The sequence below is a fragment of the Aptenodytes forsteri genome, unplaced genomic scaffold (genome assembly GCF_000699145.1).
Source record: "Aptenodytes forsteri isolate BGI_AS27 unplaced genomic scaffold, ASM69914v1 Scaffold46, whole genome shotgun sequence".
In the NCBI taxonomy this organism is placed as follows: Eukaryota; Metazoa; Chordata; class Aves; order Sphenisciformes; family Spheniscidae; genus Aptenodytes; species Aptenodytes forsteri.
In genome coordinates this window covers 4,964,450-4,991,185 of record NW_008794774.1, presented here as the reverse complement: position 1 = coordinate 4,991,185, position 26,736 = coordinate 4,964,450, and the positions used below count along the sequence as shown (strand labels likewise).

The window sequence follows — 26,736 nt, the reverse complement described above, 5'->3', positions numbered from 1 at the left end:
GTACTGTGTTCAGCTCTGGGGCCCCCAACATAAGAAGGACATGGACCTGTTGGAGTGACTCCAAAGGAGGGCCACAAAAATGACCAGGGGGATGGAACACCTCTCCTGTGAGGAAAAGCTGAGAGAGTTGGGGTTGTTCAGCCTGGAGAAGAGAAGGCTGTGGGGAGACCTTATCGTGGCCTTTCAGTATGTAAAGGGACTTTTCAGAAAGACAGAGGGCGACTTCTTACCAGGGCCTGTAGTGACAGGAAAAGGGGCAACAGTTTTAAACTGAAAGAGGGTAGGTTTAGACTGGACATAAGGAAGAACTTTTTTTTACAATGAGAGTGGTGAGACACTGGAACAGGTTGCCCAGAGAAGCTGTGGATGCCCCATCCCTGGAAGTGTACAACGTCAGGTTGGATGGGGCTTTGAGCAACTTGGTCTAGTGGAAGATGTCCCTGCCCTGCCCATGGCAGGGACATTGGACTAGATGACCTTTAAGGTCCCTTCCAACCCAAACCATTCTATGATTCTATGATACAGAAGGAAGGAGAACAAATATGTCCTGAGATCTTGCAGATATTAAATACACATTTCAAAATATGTATCTTAAAATCATATTTGGGAGATAAATCTGTTAAGACTAAGAGTAACGTTCTGATGTATGTAAATGTATAAAGTTGAGATTAAATAAAGATTCTTTTTGACAGTCATCTCGTCTCTGGTAATACCTCCATATCCTTCTGGTAAGCCCTGGTAAGCTTCTGGATTTCATTTTCAGATTCTGTGGCATGTACTTTCTCCTTCTCCCAGCATTGCCGTACATTCTGTAGTTCCATTTTTAAAGTTTCTATTAAAGTCTCTCTGTCTGCACACTTAGTGTGCAGATGATTTAACTCTTTATTGGCATCAGCCAGGTTATCCTGAGCTTCCTGTAGAACAGAGGTATGGAACAGAAAGGCTGGTAAGAATTTTACTCTATAAAATGTTACCTTAGTCCGGTGCTCAGCATCTGAGGAAGTAAACAGTTATATAACCACATGTGTTCAGAAGAGTCCAGGCTAAGCTGATTGTATCTTGTCAATAAAAGAATTTCAAAATTGACAATAGTCCTTCTCCACAACTTGTAACTAGACGGCATCAGAAATCCATCTCAGAGTTAAAAGCTCCATGATGCAGTGACCTTCGGAATCCCCTCTACCCCCACAACTGAGATGCAGAACGCATGGATGCAAGTTATCCTCTGCAGAGTGGAGAGGTCTCAGAGCTAGTGAAAAGATACATTATTTTCGTAAGTAAATCTCTGATCTGTTACAGCTGAGTCAGTAGGCAACACAGACAGCTGTTGCTACCCACTGTATTCTTTATCTGCATGATAGAAAAATGTGAGGACTCTCTTTGGAGATTTGACCACGGGAAGAAACTAATAATCAGAAATGGTCGTAAATACAATCATTATGTTACCAGTACCAAATCTCACAAGGTAAACAAAGAACTTAATACACTACCCCTTTTCAGCCAAAAGATTGGTCAGATGGAATGGACAGATAAACGTGCTTTCCTCTCCTACAAGCACTGGACTTCCAGCACTGCTAAAGTTTGCTAAAGGTCAAACTGAAAGCATTGTTTATTTTTCATAAAATCATAGCTGCTTATATAGGAAATGTAATAGGAAAGATACTCCCAAATTCATCAGACAATGACAACTTTTATTCTTCCTAATGAAAATATTAAAAGATTAAAGCAATGTTAAATTTCTAACACAAATATTTTCAGACTGGATCTAATTTTCACTAATATATACAATTTTATTACCAAAAATTTAAAGAGATCAGAAACTGGTGTACTGCATAAAACCCAGCACCAACTGTGTGTAGCAAACTCAGTTTTTGCATGAAGAATACAAGCGTCTGTTGCAATGGGTTGCAAAATTTTTAGGTGTCGTACAAAGGTGCTGCAACAGAAGCAGAAGTCTTAAGTCTTCTGAACATAAATCAGCAAAGAAAGTTCAGATCAGATGACAGGAGATCAATTAATATCAAGATTCAATGAGTGTTGCAGAAGTACCTGTGTCTAAACTGAAGTGATAAAGCAGCATATCCCCAGCAAAAGAATCTGAGAAACACTGGGAGTAGAGACATTCTATTTTGGCAGTAATATAATACACTGCCAGTTGGGAGATTAAGTTTAACCATGACCTCAGGACTTCCTCGCTCCCTTGGCCACTGATGTAACCAGACAGGACATTACAAAAGTGGTGTGTCAGCCAAAAACAGAGACAAAAAAAAAAAATTCTTGTTCAGAAACTAAAGAGAGTTCTCAAGTGTTTTATCAGTTCCCAGGCAGATTTTACTCTAAGAAATTTTGGGCTGCACATTGTACAGCTGTTAAGGATGACCTGATGCTTCATACATGCATTAACTTGATAAACACAAAAAAAAATTAACAAAGGAAAGGACAGCTTTAATAAAATGTGCTTTCATATTAACAGAGGCAATTAAATTCTATTCTCCTTTTCTTGAGAAAAACAGTTAAGAGAAAAAAAAATACTGATGCTGATTTCAATGTAAAACAATACTTTGCAAATTGATAAATCTATTTCAAATTATTTCAGAATTGCAATCATTGAAATGATCAGTAACTTAGTCTAAGGTGGTAACCAGAATAAAGCAGCATACAAGGTAAACTAGTCTGCTCAACAGAATACAATGATACAGAGGCTTATTCTGATAAGAAAAAAAAGATACCTTAAATCCAGAAAGATACTTTTTGCAGAACTTTCAAATGTTATGTTAAGTTCATGAAACCATACCTTAAGGTCTTGACTTAAAGCACACATTTTCTCTTTGGATATCTCAAGTTCTTTTGTTGCCTTTTCACACAAAGCCTTCATTTTCCCAAGCTGTGAAAAAAACGGAGGTCAAGCAGGCTTTTACAGAAAGGCTACATAATCACTTGAATATAAAGGAAGAATTTTGTATATAAATGTAAAAAAAAAAAAAATTGTTTTCAGTTGCTTTGGCAATATTTATACTCCATACAATCTAAATAATGTGCCATTACAAAAGCACTAAATAACTCTTTTATAAAAGATTAGAGATAAATCGCAGTGGCAAAATCCCAAACTGAGTCCACTATTTCTCATCAACTTTCAAAATATCTGACAAAAACACAGACTTTGAAATGCATTTGAAAATGTAATAAATTCAGATTATGATCTGGGGAGTGGTTTGAGAAAATAAGTTTTCAAAGTCAGTGGCCATTTGCAGAAATTGTCCAGCTATGAGCACGGTCTCTACTTTTTACTGAGCTCTGGATAGCACTCACATACCCGTAAAAAGCAGCAACATTCCCGAGAGGCATGGTGACTACTGAACTGTTTGTGGTGTTACAAGCAACCACCTTAGAGGTAGCTCATGACCATAATGTGTCATTAATGCGTCACTTTCCACTTTCAAAAGAGATAACAACACATCATTATAATCTGTATCTTTGGTTACCTGATGATGAGGTTAGCAATACAAATGTCTGAAAGAAAGCATCAAATAGAGATGTATTACAGTGTAGGTTACTGCCTTCACTTGAGCATTAAGGAGCAACTCAGAAGTAAAATATACCATTTACAAAATTTACAAATTACTTTGGAAATTGTATTTTTGTTTGATCTCAAGTCAGGAGACCTGGCAGAACCCTTAGAAATAATTACAGTAAATTACAGAATGCTACTGGAATATTTCCAGTCTTTTTGTTGGTTTACTAGCCTTCTCTCTCTCTCCCCAAACATATTCTAGCCTCTGCACTATACAGAATGTCAAAAGCTTGTTCTCCGTCAAAAACAAAACACTTATACACCTTTCAGTCACACAAATGAACTAGATCATGTAATCTAATGTTTAACACAGTAATTTAAAGGTGACACATGACAAGTTTACCAGCATATTTCACGTATACATACAGGTGTACAACTACATTAATAACTCCATCGATGTGTGGGGTCTTGTTGAAAATCTCTCCGTAAAAAGAACCACTACATAATTACTCAAAACTAAACCCTTACTGCTGTGTATTAAAACATCCTGTTTTTATTGCACAGTGCCCTTCATAGTCCCTTTGTGCATTATTGTATTATTAAAAAGTTTTATTACTAAACATATCTAATATATAAAAAGCCAAAAGCAGTGTTATCTGTGAGGGCGGGGGTAATCAAGAAGGACAGAGCACTACCCTTTCTGTGCACCATGAAGGTGCTCGGTGATCTCTGGCTCCATATGACAACTTCAGGGTCAGTCACACGCAGTCCTACTGGGAAGTCTTGTGGCAGGTCATCAGTTGGTCCTGCTCTGCTTGCGATTTATTTTCCTTGACAGTTCATTCTTCTTTCTGTCAGAATACTCTCTTTGCTTTCTTAGCAGCCACCCCCTTGGTCTCCCCACTGCTGTCTCTGGCACAGTTTCACAACAAAGCACATCGCTAAGCCAAAGCCTGCTGAGTCGACTTTTCAACTGTGCTGCCTATCACGTGACATTCCTCCTCCCAAATAACAATTCGCTGTGGGTAATATGTTCCTAGTTACTCTGCAGCTTCCAGACTTGGGTCTCAGAAGAGTTTCATAATGACTATACACATCGGTTCTCTTATCTCACTGGGAGAGACCTAACAGTGCTTGCTGTTTACAAAAGTATAATTGTTTCCATGGTCACTTATTTTTGCGCCCGTTGAACAAACTCAAAGGTCTTGCGGGAGACCATTCTTTTCCCAATAAAAGGGACAAAGCTGATACACTTTTCTTCTGTTTTTTTCTTTATTTTTTTCAATGTTGCGAGTGACAAGCTAGACTATGCATTTGTCAAAACAAAAGACAAAACCTGGAAATAAAAAACCACTACTGGCATTTTTACAATCTTATCACACCTTGCCTTTCTGCATTTGCCAATTTTATCCAAAGATAAGCTAATTACAAGTTTGTACAGAAAGCTTTAACAGTGCAGTTAACTTCCTCTACAGCCTTTAAAGCCACAAATTCATAAAACATTTACACCCAAGAGGATTAATTTAATCACATTAAGCAATACAAATGAGAAAATAAATGCAAGATTGTGACTTTTCAGGCAAGACTGTGACTTTTCAGTCAGTGAAATAAAAGGCCGGTAGGACTGCATGGAAAACATATGATTTTTTTCAAGGGTAAGACTTCCAAAATTGAAATAATTCCATTATTGTCTTAGGTAACAGTCCTATTTTACTTGAAAAGACCTCAAAATAGCACCAAAAGAGATTTCATCATAAACACATTCATCTGAGAAAATTATGCCACTTTTTAAATGCACAAGGGCATGCACATTTATATAACTGATACCAATGACTGTTGAGGCTCAAGTGTTGCGTATTTAGGAATACTGCAGTACACACTGCCCAACTCTTAAATCATCATCTTTTAACTGAAATCCTAGATATGAATGGGTCATTTTCCTGAATGTTTATTGAAAATAATAACCCCAACAGATTTAATAAGAAAACAAAACCAAATTAAACTAAAAAGAAAAAACCTCTTCTCCCTGTCCCCCCAAATGTAAGTGAAACGCCACTGTAGGGCAAGCTCAGAGAAATAGTAGTGACAGAGATTATTTCTTTGGGTATACTTGAAGCTGTCAACTCAACATTCCCACCCTTCTGACCTTTTTTACAAGCAAAGCATATGTACTGCTGCAGGCCGAAGGCGATACATATAGAGCCAAACAGTGCAAGTGTTACCTCATTAGACATATCTTCCAGCTTGTTCTGGTAAGCTGTCAAGGTACACCTCAAAGCCTCAAGGACAGAGAGGCTCGGAGGTTTATCTTTGTCCTTACAAGTGCCTGAAGAAAAATACAGAATGAAAATTAAGCCTTAAAGCCACAGAGAGAAAACTACTCACCGTGGATGAGAGGTATTAAAATTAGTTAGGGCTTCAGTGACAATACAAAACACTGAACAGCAGCCTTGTTTGCCACAAGAGATGCAGCTGAATAGCCATACTTTCGCAGCAAATACAGCTGAAAGGCATTTATATAAAAGCTTTAATACAAGATACAGAACCGTAAATTCTGGATTACATTTCTACCTAATGTATTTGGTATGCAGTCTCACATGTAATTTCTACTGTGGTCAAGTCTGTGTCATTCAGTCAGACAGCCAACTTTAAAACCACACAATAACACACTTTCAAAAACATGTTGCCTGAAAGTTAAGTATGTTGCACTTTTCCTGACATTATTTTGCTGTTGTGACTAAGCATGCATATTATAATGTAGTACTTCATTTACTCAAAGCTTTACCAAGCCAAAGATCACATGACTATGTTATGCTTGGAGAGGTCTTAAAAACCTTTTAAATGATCTTGAATTTCATTCCAAAGGAAATAATAAAAAAAAATTTATTATCTGTCTGCAGAGTCCTACATAATGTTTCAATTATAAATCTTAAAGCTGATATATCCATTATATACACACTACACTTATTTATTAAACCTTTAGACGGAGAATTCTGATCTGGTTGCCTTAATTAGGGACATATGAACAAGTTTGAGCATTCCAAAGCCCATAGTACAATGTGCTAAGAAAGCAAAAGAACACTGTATTGATCAAGAGGTCACAAGATGTCAGCTGATATTAAATTTCCAAGAACAAACTATTCATTTTTTTTCTGGTGTTACAGCAAAATACCAGGTTATTGACAGATTCTTCTTCTCAGCTTTATTTATATTAGTATGCAGCATTTATAAACTTATTTTGTAACAAATTATGGTATCTTTTCCACGAGTCTTAACATGTTCTATAAGCAAAACTAACTTCACCAATGATAATAGCATCCTTATTTTGCAAAAGTAGTGAAAAAATCTGTGGCATTTGAACTCTAAAGAGGCTAAACAATCATAACTCCCAGCAGAACTAAATGATGATACAGGTGTTTATCACCTCTGAAAGGTCAGTGTCATTAAGCAATTTACCTAGGGTGGCTCATAAAGTCAAATCAGATACTAAACTCTAAGCCTTTTCTTTGACTCTCCATAAAACTTTGTTAGCTAGAGGAGGTGCTTACAGACTTGCAGGTTAGTTGGTTTTGTTTTGTTTTGTTTTTTTTTAAGAATCCTATGGTTAGTGTTACCTAATAAGCATGATATTCTACTCAAAGCATTATACAAAAATGATAGATTTGTCCTATAGGCTATACATAATGCACCATTGGTAGTCAGTGGAAAACTTACACATATGCACAAGTTGGAAAGTATTGCCAACAGCTGTTCTGAAATTTTTTTCAATTAATTAGCCTCTTCTCTCCCAACCCTTTGATAATACCAGAAAGCACAGAGTACTATTCAGATTGGACACTAACTTTTAACTTCGACTTGCCAGCCAACTGTTACTGTCAAAGTCACATCTAGTCAAACCAATGCAGGTTTGCAAGACTGCTTTCAGTAACAGGAGCAAGAGCTGCTCTACAGCACACAGGTGAATTTAAAAAGAACGCACGTCCCAGTGACAGACTTCCGCTCTGTCCTATCACCCACTCCAGTGGACACCTATTTACCACAGTTTCTAAAGGCCTGCAGAGTCAGGGAAAAGCGAAATCTTCTTAATGAGACTCCAGTGCCCTTAACCAAACCTCTGAGTCCTAGAGAGGTGTCAAATAGCAATGTTACACTTAGAATCAACCTAAGAAGAACTCATAAAATCTTACCTTTTGTGAGAAGTTTAGATTTCACATTTAAGAAAGAGACTAGTAACACCTTACTATCATTTTTATCACTTAACCACAGCTATAGTTAAGGATGCACAGGGCTCCAGCCCTGTCTTCTCAATTACAAAAGTGACTTCTCACTGCTACCCATTATAGGAACATTTTGCTGTGATCTTGTTGCACAGAAAAAAGAAAGTACTATTCTTCTATAGTACTATATACTTCTATAGTACTACTATACTTCTAGCTCTAGAGAAGTTGTAACTCACAATTCTCATTCAGTTTAAAATAATACCTATTAAGTCAATCCAGGGGTTGTCTTCCATCCCATAGTTTTCATCAAACTGTCTAAATAATGTATCTTCATTTCTAAAGTCCCAACCTGCAATGCTATCACTGAACATGTCTCTGAACTATCTTATTTTACATCATGTTTGCCAAAACCGACTTTTTCCAGTAAACTTTCCATGCTGGCATTCCTTGCCTTTGCTGCAACCCTGTTTTCTAGGCAGCCCAGTCTGCAAAGAGGAATACCAGATTCCACTGTCCTGCCCTAGCTGAAAACAAGCCTATGGCTTTAATACAGGCCAAATGTTGTCTGTATTCACACAACTATGCAGGAGACATGCAACATAATCCAAACAGCACTCTCTTGCTGGAGAGGCCCTACTTGAGCAATGAGGGGGAAAAAAAAACCCCAAACTTGAAGCATTTTCCCAGTATCACCTAAGAGTTTGGGGGAAGAATTTTGGGAAAATACCAGGTTCAACAGGAGTCTGATAGGAGGTATACAAGTAAGTAAACTCTTAAACATTCTGCTTCAGACTTTCTACTAGCAGTACTGGGTCTGGCTAGGATAGAGTTAATTTTTTTCGTAGAGGCTCATATGGTGCTGTGTTTTAGATTTTTCACCAAAACAGTACTGGTGGCCGGCGATAAACGATGACACTAACTCAAAGCAGCTAACACTCTTAGCACTTTATGCTCAGTTCACTTTTTTTTTCAGATTACTACGACAATTTTTTTTTTTCCTGAAATGAAGACAAACTTCCCTGAGTGCAATCCCTGTTACTGAATAACTGCAAAATATGATAAACTGAACAGGGACAAACTGAAATTATGCAAATTCCCCAATAAGAATAACAATGCTGTGGAAAATTTATAAAGGTCACTTAAAAAAGAGAAGACATGGATTTATGCTTGTTATTTTGGAATGTATAAAGAAAAACACAGCTTTTTAAAATACCTCCGTTTTTAATCTTAAAAATATGAAGTCTTCTCTTCTTTTTCCTATGTAGTCCAATAATCACAGCCCAATCAGCACTTAAATGAAGGGGCTAGACCTTTAATACTGACAGATTTTTAAGTAGATATCTCAACCACTTGAGTTGAAAGTTAAAAACAAAAACAAGAAAGACTGCCCAGCCAGCTGTGGCTTATGTAGCCCCCTCATCTGTTAATTAGACTACAAAGATTTATTTAAGATTTTTACTTTTATTGGCACTTAGGCATTCCCATTTCAGGTATGATTAAACATTTTTTCAAAATTTGAAATACTGTTACATAATAAATTCATAAGTACAACACAGTAAGGCAATAGCATTAAAAATTTAAGTTTCACACTTAGAAGTGTAGTAAATATGTAGAACAAGTGTCTTAGCCAATGTCCATTTTAATATTAGCCGTAAAGACTCAATCCACAGCAGAGCTAAATTTGACTTTCTGCCTCAATTGAGCCTCTGCAGAGATGCCGAAGCTTAAAAAAAAAAAGATCTCTTTAAATAATATCTTTCAAAGTTTACCTTAAACAAAGGAAATTAATACTGAAGTTACTGTTACTGAATCCCTAATATTATAGAAACAGGTCAAAGCTGTTTTCTGCAAGGTTTACCACTAGGGAGAACAGAAAACCTACCCAAAAGACAATTACTGCTTTGGAAACTGCACTTCGGCAGCAGCATCCAGCTCCCCCCAGAATTGCTGAAGCCTCTCTGGGCATGTGGAACTTAGCAAGATTGAGGAAAACATACAATTTTGAAGAGCTTTTCAGTCTGACGTATCTACAGTTAAACCTACAGGTATTAACCACAGGAATTACATTTATAATTACAGAATAAAACTGGTACCAGCTCCCAAATAAAAAAAACATATCGCCCATGTGAGGAAATCAATGCATCGCAGATTCAAGGCTAGGCTTTTAAGAACAATAGAAATCTCAAGAAATTCCTTTATTCACTTTTAACAGTATCAGCCCTAAAAAAAAAAAAAGATAAATAAATCTTTTTCTGAAGATACAAAAATTGCATCTTCATTTAAAGGTGTTATATGACCTGTTTATGTCTACTGTTGCTAAAAAGTGCAGAAACATATCATCACAATTTACATAAAATAGACCCATTTGCTCTTTAAGCAACACTTTGCCTGTTTTCTTCCAGTTTACTTGCACTGTAAGTTGGAAGCATTTTGTGTCTATTATGTGGTTTTCTAACAGGAACCACATGGAGAAAAAACTTTTATACATAGTTTTAAATGAAGATTTTAAAAAGTGTACTATTTTCACCTTTAAAAAAATTACTAGCTTTGATGTTAAAGTTCAGCTTGTTTATGTCAGCCACTATTTCAAATGTTTAAGCAGGCAGTCATTTGTTGAGTTTGATACAATAATTACGTATAAAGCTAGGTAGCAGAGTGACAACCACTGACTTACAATTAATTTTAATGAAAACAGAGAAGTATTTGTTCTGTATTAGACCAAATGAATGCAATATAGTACTAGTCCACAATCAACAGTAAAAAGTATTGTGTTATATCATGTGTCCTACACAACCTTTGTGAATATATGACCTTTAAGTTGCTGAAGGTTGCCTCAGAATTTGGCTCAGTTCAGGCAAAACATCTGTTCCCTTTGCAGGTATACTGTAAGGACTTTTTTCTCAGTTGGATTTAGAGCACAGCAAGTGAGCCCTTTTCTGACCGATCATATACACCCCAGCATTTGTAAATCAAGCTCTGGGCTGACAACAGCAGGTCCACATTCCGTCACCCTTTCTCAGCTAGCAAGGCCATTTGACTGCTGTGAGAACTGCTCTTATCATGTCATCAAATCAAAGCATGTTGAGAAGAGGGAATGCAAGAGGCATCTGCAGAATTCCCACAATGTAGTGACTTTGGAACATTGACAGATGCATCTGTCATTTTATACCTTCAACTAACCTGCTGTCCGCTGGCCTGACATAGCAAAGCTGTCCAAGAGTAACTCCAGCTCTCTCATGTTGTTTTCATACGTCTCTGTTAGAAAGACCTGGTGTTTCTTGGCCTTTATTTGACAGGAGATACAGACAAGGCAAGGGGAAAAAAAAGAAACCCATTAAAATAGTAAACAGAAGAAATACAGATCACAATGGTATTTTTGTTCCTCTTTAAATTTATATTCCTGCTATATTTCTTATTACTCCTTTTCTTGAGCCAAGAGACCTAACATGACATCACAAATAAGTAACACAGAACCCCGAAACACACTTAAAATAGAACTAGAGGCTTCAGGTAGTCAAAAGGAAAAGAAAAAATGGTTATACTCCAACCCAGTCTGGATCTTCTTTTCCTTTAAAAAATATATTTAATGAACATTACTTAACTGCTGCCCATCTATGCAAGCAATGAAATCTATTGTTACACCCTACAAGGGCATCCAGAAAGACACTAAACTACTGGCAGACAGGCTAGAAATTCATGATTTGGCACTCAGTCAAATCCCACACCTATTCTCATTGCAAACCTGCCTACTTTAATTGTTAATATCTTCCATGCTTGATAGTGATTTCTTCACTATCAAAAACTCCTCCTTATGCATGGAATATAAAGCAGCAGAGTCCTTCAGCTCCTATCACTGAATTTTCTTGAAGAAAGCTGTTCACCAAGTGCAGCCTATTGTTCATATCAAGACACTGGCTTTATTCTGAGGGTAGAAAGGTATTACAGCAGATTTTTTAATCACTACAATAGAAAGACTATATCAAATCATTCCTTCAATTTATATCTGATATTAAAACTTGCAGTTTTCAAAGACATGCATCCGTAATTCCAGACAAGACCAAGTTCTGGTAGTACATAGTTCTGACTTCTCAAAGAAATGTACAATTTTAGCAGCTGACTGACCATAAGTAATACATCTCAGCAGTTTAGAAAACAACACACAAAAAAAACCTCTCCCCCCCCAAATCAAGAGGAAACTAGGTTTAAATAACTTCATGATTTTCTTATGACAAAGGTTATACTCAAAGATGTCTCTTTAATTACCCAATTTATTTTTATTCTAAATTTTAACACCTATTTGAGTAATTTCCATTTCTACTTGGCGATGGCAGGTTACCCTTTTTGAATTGAGAAAAATCCTACTGTTTTCCATTGTATCTATGAACTATTGCTTTAGTTATGCTTTACTGCTTCTGTAAGGATCCAGTCAATTTCTCAAGTGTGGGAAATACCCTCGCCAGGAAAACTGCTACATACTGGTAGCATATAACTGTCAGGCTGAAAAACCAAGAAATGCATTTAATTCTCTGCAGTGTTCTTCACTATTCAGTTTAAATATTTCATAAATTTGCTTTACTCTTTCAATTTTAATTATATGTACTGTATATCAACTAATATATTATTAATATGTGTATTTCAATGTTAGGTCCCCTGTAGCATTTACACGCCTTTCCTTGTGTGAGAGTTTGTACTACACTTCATAAAGAATTTCCAAACTACTTCTATATATTCAAAAATAACTAAGTTTTAATTCTGACTCCATAAAATTATCTATATAAATAGAGCTTATAATTGCTGAGCTCCAGGAAAAATATTTTATGGGATGCAAACACATTAAAATAATTTACTCTCATGTACTGATATCATCTCAAAGACCTCACACATTACAAATAAGAAAATATAACAATATGATCATCATCACAATAAAATAAATACTCTTTTTACATAAACCACTCCAGCACAGACAAGATCAGACTAAATCTTCCCAGAAAATCCTTTTCCCATAGTAAAGTCAAATGTGAGAATTTTTTTCAATTTCCTCATCCTTTTTTTTCATTTGGTTTAGTTAATTTACCAAAATTTAGTCAGTGTATTCCAGTCTATTCAGCCTTCATCACTTCTCTGTGCTTTATTTGCTTACTGCATCTACACTCCCTAAGCTAATTTCAGTCTCTTTTTCAACAGCAATAAAGATCAAAAGGAAATTCCTTAGACTAGCCAGTTTCTCTACACTGCAGCTGCAAAGTATTTGGTATCTTTCCTTTCTAACTCCCATTTTCAATCACTGTCCCCATTCTCAGAAACTGAAGAAAAAATACTGTAAAATACAGTGCTGGAAATTCAGGCACAGGTTAAGAGTCCAAAAGGGTCTGAACATATCGATCTAATTTCTTATGTCTCACTGACAGGTACCTAATAAGAATGTGTAGAGTCATAAAATCATGGAATAATTTAAGCTGACAGGATTTCTGGAGGTCATCTGGTCCCACTCCCCACTCAAAGCAGGGCAACGCTTGAAGTCAGGTTAGGTTAGCTCAGAGCCTTGTCCAGTCAAGTTTTGAGTATCCTCAAGGATGGAGTTTCAACAACCCCTCCAGGCAACCTGCTCCAATATCTCAAAATCCTCACTGTGAAGTTTTTTTTCCCCCTTGCAGGTAATTAGAATTTCCCTTTCTAAAACTTCTGTTTTCTCTCATACCTTCACTGCACAGTTCTAAGGAGAGTGTAGCTCCATCTTCTCCATAAGCACCCATTTGATAGTTCATGGCAGTAGCTATAACTCCCTTAGCTTTCTTTTTTCAGTCTGAACAAACACAGCAAGTATACATAACTCTTTACTTTGAAAAGGAAAATGGAGTCCACAAATATAGAAGTCAAACATAATCAATTGCAGCTGCTGAAAGGTATCTTCTGCCAGATCCAACTATTCCAGGAGATGAGATTACTTCCCCCTCAGCAACTCCATCCATCATCGTATTTGTGTTAGGGGATGCCACTCCTGTAGAACTACTGAAAAGGAACTGGTGTGAGTGTTCCCTACATTACTTCAAAAGGGAAATCAGGTGACAAAGTGCTAAAGCCTTTACTTAAAGAGTACATTAGTAGAAACAGGTGAAAGAACACTTGTAAAGTAAGCCTTCTGCTGACTTTGCTTAATTTGCTGAACATGGGGACGGACCATTCTTGACCTTGCAGGTGATCCTTGAAAATGACCTTGAAAATCAAAGGCAGCAGGAGGCCTGTATGGATGCACAAGGAGCTCCTGACTAAATTCAAATATTAATAGGAAGTGTAAAGGAGGTGGAAGCAGGCATAGGTCACCTGGAAGAAATCTAGAGACGCTGTCCAAGCATCGAAGGATATGCTTAGGAAAGCCGAAATGCACCTAAAGTTGAATCTGGCATGGGACATGAAGGGCAACGGGAAAGGCTTCCTGAAGTACATCACCAGCAAAAGGAAGACTAGGCAAAATGTGGGCCTGCTGCTGAATGGGGCAGTGGATCTGGTGACTAGGACACAGAAAAGGCCTTCTCAATGCCTTTTTCACTTCAGTCTTTACTGGTAGAACCTGCCTTCAGGAACCCCAGGTCCTTGAGACCAGTCGTAAAGTCTTCTTATGAAGGTTGCACAAACACTTGAGGATTTAAAAGTCTCAAAATATATTAGGAGTATTTCCTATACCCCCCAAACACAATTCCCTCCCTCACAAAATATTCAGAATAGGAGGCTAGAAACCAAACAATATGGGAGCAAGTCATACTTTCTCAACCCAAAATATATGCTGAATTGTAGCATATACAATGCTTTCCCAAGTGAAACTTCATATCCTTAAGAAGGCTGCTATTATCACAAAACATCCCTTGAGGACAAAAGAATTTTTGGTAGAAGAATGTGTTTGGCAACATATTTACTTAACCATCAATTTTAAAACACAACCGCACTTTTAAAGAAATTAAATAGAAGCCAAGTATTTTTCATTACAAGTACTGTAGGCTCCAACCAGGAGAAAATCTTTTTTCCAAATGCTTTGTATCTGTATCTGTAAGGATAACTAGAATTACTGGGAAAACCTACTACTTATAAAAATTATTCCACCCACTGCCAGAATTATGCTAATCTTCCAGAAGTAGGGTATTTGCATTTATCTGGGCAATTCCCTACTAACTTGGTTGCAGAGATATTTTCCTTAACTACCAGTATTCATGGTATCATTCCATTACCTGTTCCAGGACAGAAATGAAGTCCCATTGATTTTTCAGCATTTTCCAAAAGCCATTGTTGAATAAAATAAATGCAAGCCTCTATGCACACTTCCAGAATAGCCCACATGGCCTGATGCTGCAAATGTGCATCTGTATGTCAAGTTCAATGATGTTTAAAAAATAAACATGTAGGCAGGAGTTTGAGGCCTTTTCAAAATTAACTTATCAAAACCCCAGCAGTATGATGCAGGGAACTGGGATCCAGTCCTGCAATGAACTGCCATTATTATAAGAGGAATTTTCTCTACTTTGTTTACAGTTACAGAGATTTTCCTGTGTGGCTCTCTTGCACGTGGACTAATTCACCCACTCGGTCTACAGTACAAATCCCATATGGTCATGGCAGAGCAAGTGCCAAAACCAGAACTATCCACACAGCCACCAAAAAGCAGTATGTTCAGATACTCCTTGAAAAGCATTTGGGCAAATTCTTTACAAAAGCATCAGAATGTCTACCAGGTATGACCTTCGGGGAACAAAATCAAAGCATTTACAGAAATAGGCTCCAAATGACTGCTCCACAGTTAACAAAAAATGGGTTTTGAGTGATGTTCTGTATAGGAGAATAGTGGCACAAATTTTAAGCAACCAAGCATAAATTGCAGTATAAAAAACAAAACAAAACCCTCACTGACAATCTCCCTCCTTAGGCTACTATTTATTTTTGCTCAAGTCATCTAACTATTGAATACTTAATAGAGTTTCTTTATTTTCTTATATTAGCTAGAATTTTCCAAAGATCCCTCCTATAGAGGGGTCTTTAAAAAATGTCTAGCCACATGTAAATTAAATACAATTTCTCAAGAAATTTAGTGTAAATGTCTAGCCACATGTAAATTAAATACAATTTCTCAAGAAATGCAGTGTCTCAGTTTTAATCACCTGAAATAAAATTAATCAAAAATGCTCAAGTTTTATATGGAACTATTCTAGTCCCCTAAAGAGAGATTTGTAACAACCTTTTGGTGGGAGAGAATGTTATGAAGTATCTCTTTGGTTTTTTTGTTTTGTTTTTTTTTTTTTAGTCAGAGAAAATTTTTCGAGAACTGGCAACTTTAAAAGCATTTTTTAGATGCCTGTCTTCAAATGCTGGGACATCACAGCTGTAGTAACCTCTCCACTTCCAGAAAAAATTACAAAATTGGTTTCTTTGTAGATCAGTTAGGCATATGCTTCAGACTGATTGGTCTTCTTAAATTAGGACAATAACAGAAGTAGCATCTGGGTAAGAACACACCACCCCTGAGTTAAGGCAAGCAAAACAAGAATGAAGGTAACATACATTTAACAGTCGTTAGTACAAAATTAATGAAGACTGGTCTCAGTTTTTTAAAATTGAAAGAAAAAGCTCCGTTCACAATAAATTGTCTAGATTAGATTTACATCTTTGCCACTGAGTACCAGATTCTACTCCATAGAATCATAATCTTCAGGGTGTTTCATTGTCTGTTCAGCCAATACTTAAGACACTTCTGTTAAAGAACAATGTTAATGCTTATGTCGAGGAACTAGATTCTCAAACACTTCTGTTCTGACTTTCAGCTTACGGTAACCTACTAGGCTATTGCAGACAGCAGAGATGTATACAGCACATAACTGCATGCATGGCTGTAAGAAAAAGATTTATATGCCACATGGAAAAAGACAGGCTCTGGGTGTAATCTATTACACTACTTATACACTAATTATGCTACTGCTGATAGTATCTATACAAAGGGGAGGAAATGAATACACAGTTCTTCCAAATTAAAGGAATTTATACTAAAATACACGATTTTAAATGACCTCAATTTCCTAATATGCATTCTGGTAAATTGGCAAGTTCCCCAAACTTCAATATACATTTCTCATAAAATAAAGGTTCAACGTCTCATGCTTGTCCAGTACTAAGAATTAAAGATCATCCGCTACTAGGTGCCAGAAATGTAAATATCCTGAGTAAATTTTAAAACTATTAAAAAGAGACCTCTTATTTTTTCCATGGGGCAGGAATACAGCTGGGGCTGTTTCAATTTAAAACAAGTTCTGAATCACAATGACCATTCTTCCAAATTCTTTTTCTTCAAGCTAAAAATTTCTAAAAACCCTAGCTGGAAATAATGGCAAGCTTGAGACCAATTTCCTCAGAAAAACATAATGGAAATCTTGAGAGCCTGCTCATGCTGAACATTCATAAGCAGTTTTGTTTGATACCAACAGATCCTATCACATTTGATCCATGCAAATTTCTGGCAAACTTCTGCCACATGCTGATATTTAAAATTAAAAGCAGCATAACTACTTTACTATACATTCAACTGAGCCATTAAAAAAAAAGTTCTTTCTCATATAAAGTTTCCAAAGAATGTATTTCGTCCCTGCGTAAGTCTGCTTCTCTAAAAACAAAGAGCCTTCACTGGTTTGGTTTTATTTCCCCAATATTTTAAACACAAAAACATTAACTTGTATTCTAGCAGTACAGTGAGAAACCAATATAAGATTATCAGACTGGAGTGGAAAGGACATATTCAGGATGTCTAACAATAGTACAGAATGTAAGAAAGTAATGAATAGATCAAGAAAACAGGAGGGGGAAATGAAGGGAAGAGAACACTGCCATTTTCACACTATTTTAGTATGGATATAGGGAAACCTAATAACAGCATATGAAATGTTATCTATACTTAGTTTCTGCTAGAGTCTTCTGCTTTTTCATTTTGGGAAGAAAAATAACAAAAAGCTGTGCAAACTGAGTAAACAAGACCACACACAGGCACTCCTGCTTCACAAACAAATACAAACGTCTTCAGGAAAAATACAAAGCCATCCAAGGTGATAAAAATCTAATCCCATAGGGGACCACTAATACAACTCCTCAGAAAATGAGTATTTTTATTACCTGTTCAAGACAGTCTTGTGGTTTGAAATCGTTCCAGTAAAACAATTAAAACAACCGGCTGTATGAATAAGACAGTTCTTTTAACTGAGACAATCTATTCTGCTTTTTACCTTTCAGTAATGTAATGTTCATTTTGAGTACACCATTTAATACTGTTGCCATTACCAGAAACCTTGACCATGAACAGAATTTTGTCCTGAATTCTCGTCAGGTATAACATACATTATACTAAGGAACACAAAACAAAAAGGAAAACTCTATCACAGCGAGAGCTAGCAAGCATTCAAGGTTCCTAGTAGAAATTTTTCAGCTTGGAATTGTATTTTATATTAATAAATAGCTATCATTACTAACTATCCCCTAACATAGGGGAGACAGTTGCTTTTGTCTCTTTGTATTCCTTTTGTGCCTGATGACTTTTTCAGGTTAACTAGGCCAGCAAATGCCTTTTAATATATGAAAGCTTGCATAGAAGAAGCTGTGATTCTCCCAGAAGGAAGAGGGGGCTTTGATTTGACTTTTCTTCAATTTATTAGTTACCAATCTGTCTGGGAAGTGGATAACACTAAGACAATGTATGGAACAACTCCATCAACTGAACAGAAGACACCAGCAAGTCTGAAGATCCTCTGATGCGGGTCTCTGCTCCTGCTCACTGACTAACACAATGCCTGTCAGCAACAGGGAACAGACCACATTTACCTTCCATACTCACAGCTCCAAGAGAGAGAAAGAGGAGAAATTTGCAAGCCAGTATCAAAAAACGTTTACATTGGCTAAGTATAGAAATACTGCAAATGCTACTATACAATGGAAGAAGAGAAGTTTTTCTAGATATCCTAAGATTTTGCTTTGCCCGTGCTGCTATGCAACAGGATGGCAAAATTGTTACTCGAAGTTGAGGTGGGTAGAGACACTGGGAAGGCCCCAACTGGTTATATAAAAGGAGAAAAATTTCAGAAAATAATCCAGTAAAAATCCATCCAACATCCCAAATCCACACCAAAACAAAACAAAAATCCCTCTGCTTTGTCACCTTCAAACATACAATTTTCAAGCAATTTTTACAGTCAAATGCTTGCACTAAAAACAAAATGTTATGTGAAATAAACAAGCCTACAATGGTAGCTAATAAAGCTTGGAGAAGAAAAAAGCTTGGGTAGAAAGACAGAACATTCTCCACAAGGAATCATAATCCAGATCTACAAATTGCCTTCTTTGCTAGGAATGCAAACACAAGTTACTCTTTACTCATAGCCATACTTTTAAAATAATTGTTTTCTGCAAATAACTCTCCAGTTAAATACATGGTGTATCACTTAAAATAAATTTTTGAATTAGCTTCTCCAGTGTATTAGCTATATTTACTCATGTTTTACAACACAAAGTAACATAAGTAAAATCAGAGTAACAGAACGGCAGAGTTCTTCCACAGCTCAGCACAGCAAATGCAGATTATGTTGACAGTATGTTTAAAAAAAACTAAACAATGAGTGCCACAGGCCTTTTGTCTTACCATTGCAAGTTCCTCCTGTAATTCTCTGCAGGTTTTTTCATTATTCCGTAGTCTCTCAGAGAGGTCTTTAATTACCTTCTTCTTTTCCTCAATCTTCTCATTCATTTGCTTGTTTGTAGAGAAACACTCTCTTTCTAATCTGGAAAGTTTCAGCATTAGAGCATTTATCAAAAATACTTTTGGCAAGCATACTATATACTTTTAAAGATAATCAATGGATACGACACATATCATGTTAGCACATCATATGGCTTCTGAAGTTGCTTTTTTTTTTACTGAAGAAAGTTATCTATTCCTTCTAAGAAAGGCTTTTCAAGAAGTGATTATGGTCTTTTCAGTTACTAATGCTTGTGTTAGGCTTCCAGTCATAAATTCATTTGGTTATTTGGATATGGCCTCCAAATTACATACAGTAAACAGAATTCATCATATTTTAATTAACACAGTAGTTCTCTTCAGAAAGATTATGTCACATCTTGCATGATCAATCCTGATTTCAAGTACAAAGCTTGCTCCTAAAGTTTCCACATACCTGACCATATTCTACTCAGAATGGCATGACATCAATTTTTTCCATCAGCAGACTGTTCCCAAAATTTCAAACAGTTGTTGTACTGTATCAGTTCTCCTGGTACTCAGGAAAACAGATATATGAAGAGCCTCGCATGGCTCAACAGGCAACTCATGGGAAAGCTACAAGGCAAAACAACAGCACACAAGAGACAGAAGCAGGGACAGGAATCCAAGGAAGAATTTAGAAAGACTGCCAGAGTATGTAGGCATGGAGTCAGGGAAGCCAAAAGCTCACCTAGAATTGATGTTTGCAAAGGATGACAAAGACAACAAGAAGAGATTTTACTACTACATTAAGGTAGGAAAGAAAACATGGACCTACTTCGATACAGACCAGGAAATTTGTCAACAGCGGAGGTCACCACACTCAATGCCTTTTTTGCCTCAGTCTTCCCTGACAAGGTCTCCCAAGCCTCTGTGATCAGTAAAAGGGCTCAAAGATAACAATTGCTAGCAGGTAAGCACTGAGTCTGGGATTACTTGTAAGAACTCAACCCACAGAAATTGAAGAGGGCAGCTCACCTACACTTAAAGGTTCTGACAAAGCTGGCCAATGTAACAGCGAGGCTGCTCATTATCATTTTTGAAAGGTCACAGAGACTGGGGGAGGTCCTTGGCAAACGGAGAAAGGCACATGTCACACCGATACTCAGAAAAGGGCAAATGGACAAACCAAGGAACAATAGACCAGTTAGCATCATTTCAGTCCCAGGAAGGTCATGAAGCAAGTCCTGTTGGAACAAATTTCTGGGCTCATGAAAGAGGAAGAGGTGATTGGGAACAGTCAGTGAGGATTTACCGAGGCTAAATCATGTCTGGCCAACCCAGTTATATTCCAAGATAAAATGACCAGATCTGTGGACAAAAGGAAAGCAAGTAGATTAAATATAACTCAACTTTAGCAAGGCTTTTTGCACTGTCTCGCACAGTATTTTTATAGACAAATCAGGAGTTCAGCCTAAATACGTGAACTACAATATTGATAAAAATTGTTTGATGGTAAAGTTCAGAGGGTAGGGGCTGGTAACAAGTGGAATACTGTAGGAGTCTGTATTAGAATCTGTTTAACATATTTATCCATCACCTGGATTAGGCCAAGAGTGCAATCTCTCCAAGTTTGCAGATAACAGTGAACTGGGTGGGCAGGTAGGTCGCAACACTACACAACTGATACACTCAAGAGAAGGGCTGCCATTCCCTAGAACCTAGACAGGGAGGAGGAACAGGCCAGCATGAACCTTGTGAGATTCAACAATGACATGTGCAAAGATCTGAATTTAGGAAGAAAGAGCCCCCTGAAATGATATGGCTGGTAACTGGCTGAGCAGCAGCTATGCTCAAAAAGGACCTGGTAATCTTGGTAGACAGCAAGCTAGCCACAAATCAGCAGCATGGCATACAAGTAGACATAGTGAACAGCATCCTGGGCTGTATTAGTAGTAGCATAGCCAGAAGAGGAAGGAAAGTGATTAATCACCTTTTATTTGGCACTCATTACGACACATCTAGGATAAGGACCAGTTTTAAGCACACACCTCCCCCGTAACACAGGAAAAAAGTTGGAATGAGCTCAAGGGAGGGTCACCAACACAGTCAGGGGCTGAAGTACATGTAAGAACTGAGGAAACTTGGTATGTTCAGGCTGGAGAAGAGATAACTTCAGGGTGTAAACAGGCCCCCCAATATCTAAAAGGAGGTAATCAAGAAGATGCAGCCAGTCACTTCACAGCAATGTATGCCTAGAGGACAAGAGACAACAGTCACAAATAGAATCCAAAGAGGTTCGGACAAGGAGAAACTTTTTCCAGCTTAATGACAGTCAAACAGTGGAACAGGTTCCCAGAGAGGTTGTGCCATCTTCATTCTTGGAGGTTTTCAAGACCTAACTGGATGAAGCCCTGAGCAACCTGATCACATAGTTGATCCTGGTTTGAGCAAAAGGTTGGACTATAGATCTCCTGCGATCCCTTTCAACCTGAACTATTCTTTGATGTAACTCTTAACAGTGGGAACATCCAGGTGCCTCTCATTTCTTTGTCTCTTCTCCTATCACTTCTGTCTCACTAGAATTGAAAGTAATGCAAAGGGCTCAAAGTTACTCCAACTTTGAAACTTTTGAATCAACATTGTCACTTCCTCACTTGGACTTATTTCTTATAGATCAATGTATCTTTTTAGCTGAAGGACTACTTTATCAGTCCTTCAAATACCTATGTGCTTCTGCTTCAGCCTGGCTGATTATTTTTCTTTTAGCTGTAGACGGTTACTTCTTATTCTTAGAGAAATCACTTGCCTGTTTCAGTCCCCCAAAGTAGCTTCTACTCCCACAGCTTTCAGAAACACAGCAAAAGCAGTTCCAATTTATTCTATGTCATGCTCTCACTCTTCAAGAAAAGTAAATTCACACGGAGACCCAAATCCCATGTTGCTTCCAATTTACATAGTGCTACTGGGTTCAGAGCTAATTAATAAATTATGCAACCCAGAAAAGCCTGTTTGCTTGGTTTCAATTATTACAACCATCTTTTTCTCTGAAAATAAATTCTCACAGCTTTGTATAGCTTCTAACTTTGGTATCATTTATCCTACATCAAGTCCAGCTAAAAAGACATACAAGTGTTCTAGCACAACAAATGAAAGTCTCCAAGACTTTCCAAAGACTAAGGCTTAAAGACAAACTCGTGGGACTCCTCCAGAAAAAGGGAAAATATGTTAGGATGCCAAATCATAGCTTAAAAGAAAAAAGCCAAGCTCCTGACATTGTCTGGAGTCCAAGGACCGCAGCCTTCAAAGGTAAGTAGATCAAAGGCTCTTGTATTCTCTCTGAAGGGATCTGGTGAAAGCAATCACTGATATTCACCAACGTTACTGATACTTGTATGATTCAAAGAATAAAAAAGGCACAGGAAACAGATGAGCCAGTACATGCTCACCCTATGTTATTACCTCAAGGGAACTGAGTATATTGATGTCCATCTGAGATAAAGCTTGACCTTCACTACCTACCTTTATGAAGCTCTGGAAATTTAGGTGTCTGGACTAACAAAATTGTAAGGATAGGCTGTTTCTGTTTTTTCAAGCTCTATTAACAAAACCACCAACTGTTAAACTGTGTTAACTTTCATGGAAAGGTTTGCATTCTCTGAAATCACAGAAGATAATTTGTTTTCAAAAAACTCAGTTGGCAGAAGCTGCTAGGAGTAATTGCCTGAATCAACAGATGATTGCAAGTAGGGAAAAGTAGTGTTTGGATATTAGACAAAGTTTATTCTGATATCCAATTAACACACGGAACAGATGTTTTAAGTAGGCACAAATTCTTTTTTGTACCAAAAAAACCCAAAATAGGGCAAATCTGCTTTCCTGGGAAAGAAGTGTTGAACAGAATTATCCAGTTTAGAGGAAAAGGGGAAGGCTGTTTAAGGTTCTTGTTGCATTTTAGTAACACAAGTACTTACTTCTCTGTAAGCACTAATACTGAAGTTTCTAATGCAACTGGTAACATAACTGTAAGAACTGTACTACCTAGTCTTAACCACAACAAATACATATGTTCGGGTATTTCCTACAGCAATTCCAGACAAAGAAACATAGTCCTTTTTTTTTTTTTTTTGAGGATAAGTTTTTGTTTAAGACTTCTTCCCATTTTTCCAAAATGTAATTTTTGTGGACCAGAACTACCCTAAAGGCAAAAACCTTTGCTTCTCAAAGAAATAGCTTCATACATCTAGATAAAAGATTCTCACAAGGAACAAAACATTGCTGCATTCAATAACGTAGTTCAATATTTAACCATTATCCTTACGCTGGTCTGAATAATCTAATACAGCAAATTATCTAAGATTCTCGCAAAGACTTAGTTGGAAAATTACTACTTATGGATTTTCACAATTTTTAACTAACATTACTAATTTCAAATCTAAAAAACAGATCTTGTGGTAAAACTTGTAAAGTTCTTATGGTTTGGAAAATTCCTAAACAGATATTTAAGCTACCATCAAAAATGCTTCTAATTAGCTTACATTTTGTCTCTATTATCATCCCTTGATTCTCAGAACATATTCATACTAATGCTAGAATAATTCAGGCCTTAAAGACTCACATCTCTGTCACTAACTTAGTGGAGTGTAATTTGCAATTTCTAAGTGTTTAGAAAAAATACAGAGTTGTTGAAAGAGTGCTCACGTTCAACACCTAAAAGGATAGTGGAGCTCCACGTGGTAACAATCAGACAGCATTATTCCATGGGCAGGCAGCACTCCACTTTAAGACTACATCTTCAGATAAAAGGTCTTTGCTCATCTGAGAAACTAATATAATTCACAGAATGAAATGCTCTGACAAACTCTGTTCATTAAGGGAACTTAAGTGCACAGGCATACCACTTTGGGGAACTGGGGTTTAGCGTGATGAAATCAATCAACCAACCAAAATCATTCTAGAAAATGTACATGAGGAACTCCTATTTTATGAACTTTCTGTGGGGCCAAAAGGAATCTTCATGAGAGGATCTTGTACTGAAAATTATTACTGAGCACAGATATCTAAGATAAAACATCTTGTAGCAACATGAAATAACAATTCGATAAAATATAGAGGAGTATGGGAGAGAACAGTTGTGATGGAAGTTAAAAAGAACAACCGAAGTTAGACAAATAAAAGCATTAAAATGCCAAACATACTAGAAACCCGGAGAATCAAATTGCTTTACCAGTATGTAACTCCCAGTGTAAAGCATTAACACTCCTTTCAGGACCTAGCGTGTTTGCATGATGTGTGGTTTACATTTTTGGTGCATGTGTAACACTTAAATATGTTATTATATTTTTTAAATTCATTTATGCAGAATTCATGACTCCACATTTATTTCACATCAAATAATAAAATCGGAACAGGCAATCTTCTGTAATTTTAACCCTTTATTTGTGACTACATCAAAGCTGAACATGACCCATGTGTTCAGACACACATTCATTTTCTAAAGAGCTATAAAGATAAAAAACAGCACAGTTCTGCATTTCAAAAGTTAAGTATTTTCAAAAGTCATAGATATAATTTCTGTAAGTCTATTAACTCCCCAGATGGACTGACTGCACCCTTAAACTTGGCAGTATCTGTGGTTCATTAATCTTGAACTTCAGAAGCAAAAGCTACAGGTCAGACGCACTTGTTTTCTCTAAGAATGCAAGAGACGTCATAACAGATATGAGGCCAGACATGAGCTGCTTATACAATTCAAGGTCTAGTTTTTGAGCTTGGACAGAAATAACAGAGGAAAAATTCCCAAAACTTCCAGAAGGAATGAGTAAATGGTATGTGGAGATTCTTGGAAGATTAACAGCTCCCTGACTGACTACAGAAAGCCAGGCTATGGTAGCCATGCTGGCAAGACAGAAGAAATTTTTCTAGACTACTCCAGCTTAACAGGCATTAGCCAAAAAACCTAAAAAAGCCCCATGTTTCACTTGAGGATGCTGAATTTGGCTGGTCTAACCTCAAATACAAAGATGGACCTTGGAATATTAGACCTTGGAAGGATTGAAGAAACAGTCCAAAAACAAGCACTGGAAGAACATTAGTTAAAGAAAACTTTTAAGCTTGAAAGGAAGATTTTATCTGTAACATGAACTTTCTGCATTTTCTGGACCACCCGAATACAGAGATCTACCAGAAAGAAAAAAAAAAACAAATCCAAAACCGAACCATATTCTCTCTAAGAATAAGAAATTACATACAAGAAAAACTCATACAATGCCAAGTAGCTTGTTATGTAAAACTACTGATCCAACAGCTATTCCTCCGAACAAGGCTGTTTTGAACACAAAGGAGCTTTTTTAAAAACAAAACAACAAAAACCAAATAAAATGGCAAATCAATGGTACAGGCCTTCTCCAGTGCAAGGAAAGGCAAAGAACTTGGCATTAGTTTAGTGCCATGTATATCGCTGTCATAGAACTCATGCTCAAAGCAAAAACAAGTAGGCAGGATGAGACTACAGTTTAATTAACTGATGTTATTTTAGGACCATAGAGAATCTTGAAATATACTTATTAAATTTCCCAGCTGTGAAGACTGCAGTCTTCCTGAAGCATCACATTAGATTACTATCATAATGTATTTCACACATTTTCACAGATTTTTAACTTAAAAATTATTTCCTTTTCTTTGAGAAAAAAGCTTTTATTTTTCAATATGACTCTGGTTTACCTAAATGCACAATCTTACATTCAAACTTCTTTTGGTCTTATTTTAATGAAGAGCTCTAAGGTGTTTATAATACAGCACAGGTTTCAACTACGTTACTAAAAACATCTCTGTAACCATGCATATAGAAAGACTCTCTCAGGCCCACAAACTTCCTTACTTGTAGGAAAACCAGTTTCTTTTGTTCTCCACTGTTGCTTCTGGCGGCCAAGAAGGCCAATGGCATCCTGGCCTGTATCAGAAATCGTGAGCAGGAGTAGAGTAGGGAAGTGATCGTGCCCCTGTACTCGGCACTGGTGAGGCCCCACCTCGAATACTGTGTTCAGTTTTGGGCCCCTCACTACAAGAAGGACGTCGAGGTGCTGGAGCGTGTCCAGAGAAGGGCAACGAGGCTGGTGAGGGGTCTGGAGAACAAGTCTTATGAGGAGCAGCTGAGGGAACTGGGGTTGTTTAGCCTGGAGAAAAGGAGGCTGAGGGGAGACCTCATCGCTCTCTACAACTACCTGAAAGGAGGCTGTAGTGAGGAGTGTCGGTCTCTTCTCCCAAGTAACAAGCGACAGGACGAGAGGAAA

General features: G+C 37.1%; 1 protein-coding gene across 1 annotated transcript in view; it reads right to left on the bottom strand.

The window, feature by feature from the left end:
- Positions 1-26,736, bottom strand: part of CCDC171 (coiled-coil domain containing 171) — a 179,129-nt gene that overhangs the window by 121,814 nt on the left and 30,579 nt on the right. The window contains 5 exon segments of the mRNA XM_009274285.1: positions 714-914; positions 2,795-2,884; positions 5,734-5,837; positions 10,912-11,014; positions 19,388-19,526. Coding sequence (XP_009272560.1) covers positions 714-914; positions 2,795-2,884; positions 5,734-5,837; positions 10,912-11,014; positions 19,388-19,526 — 637 coding nt within the window.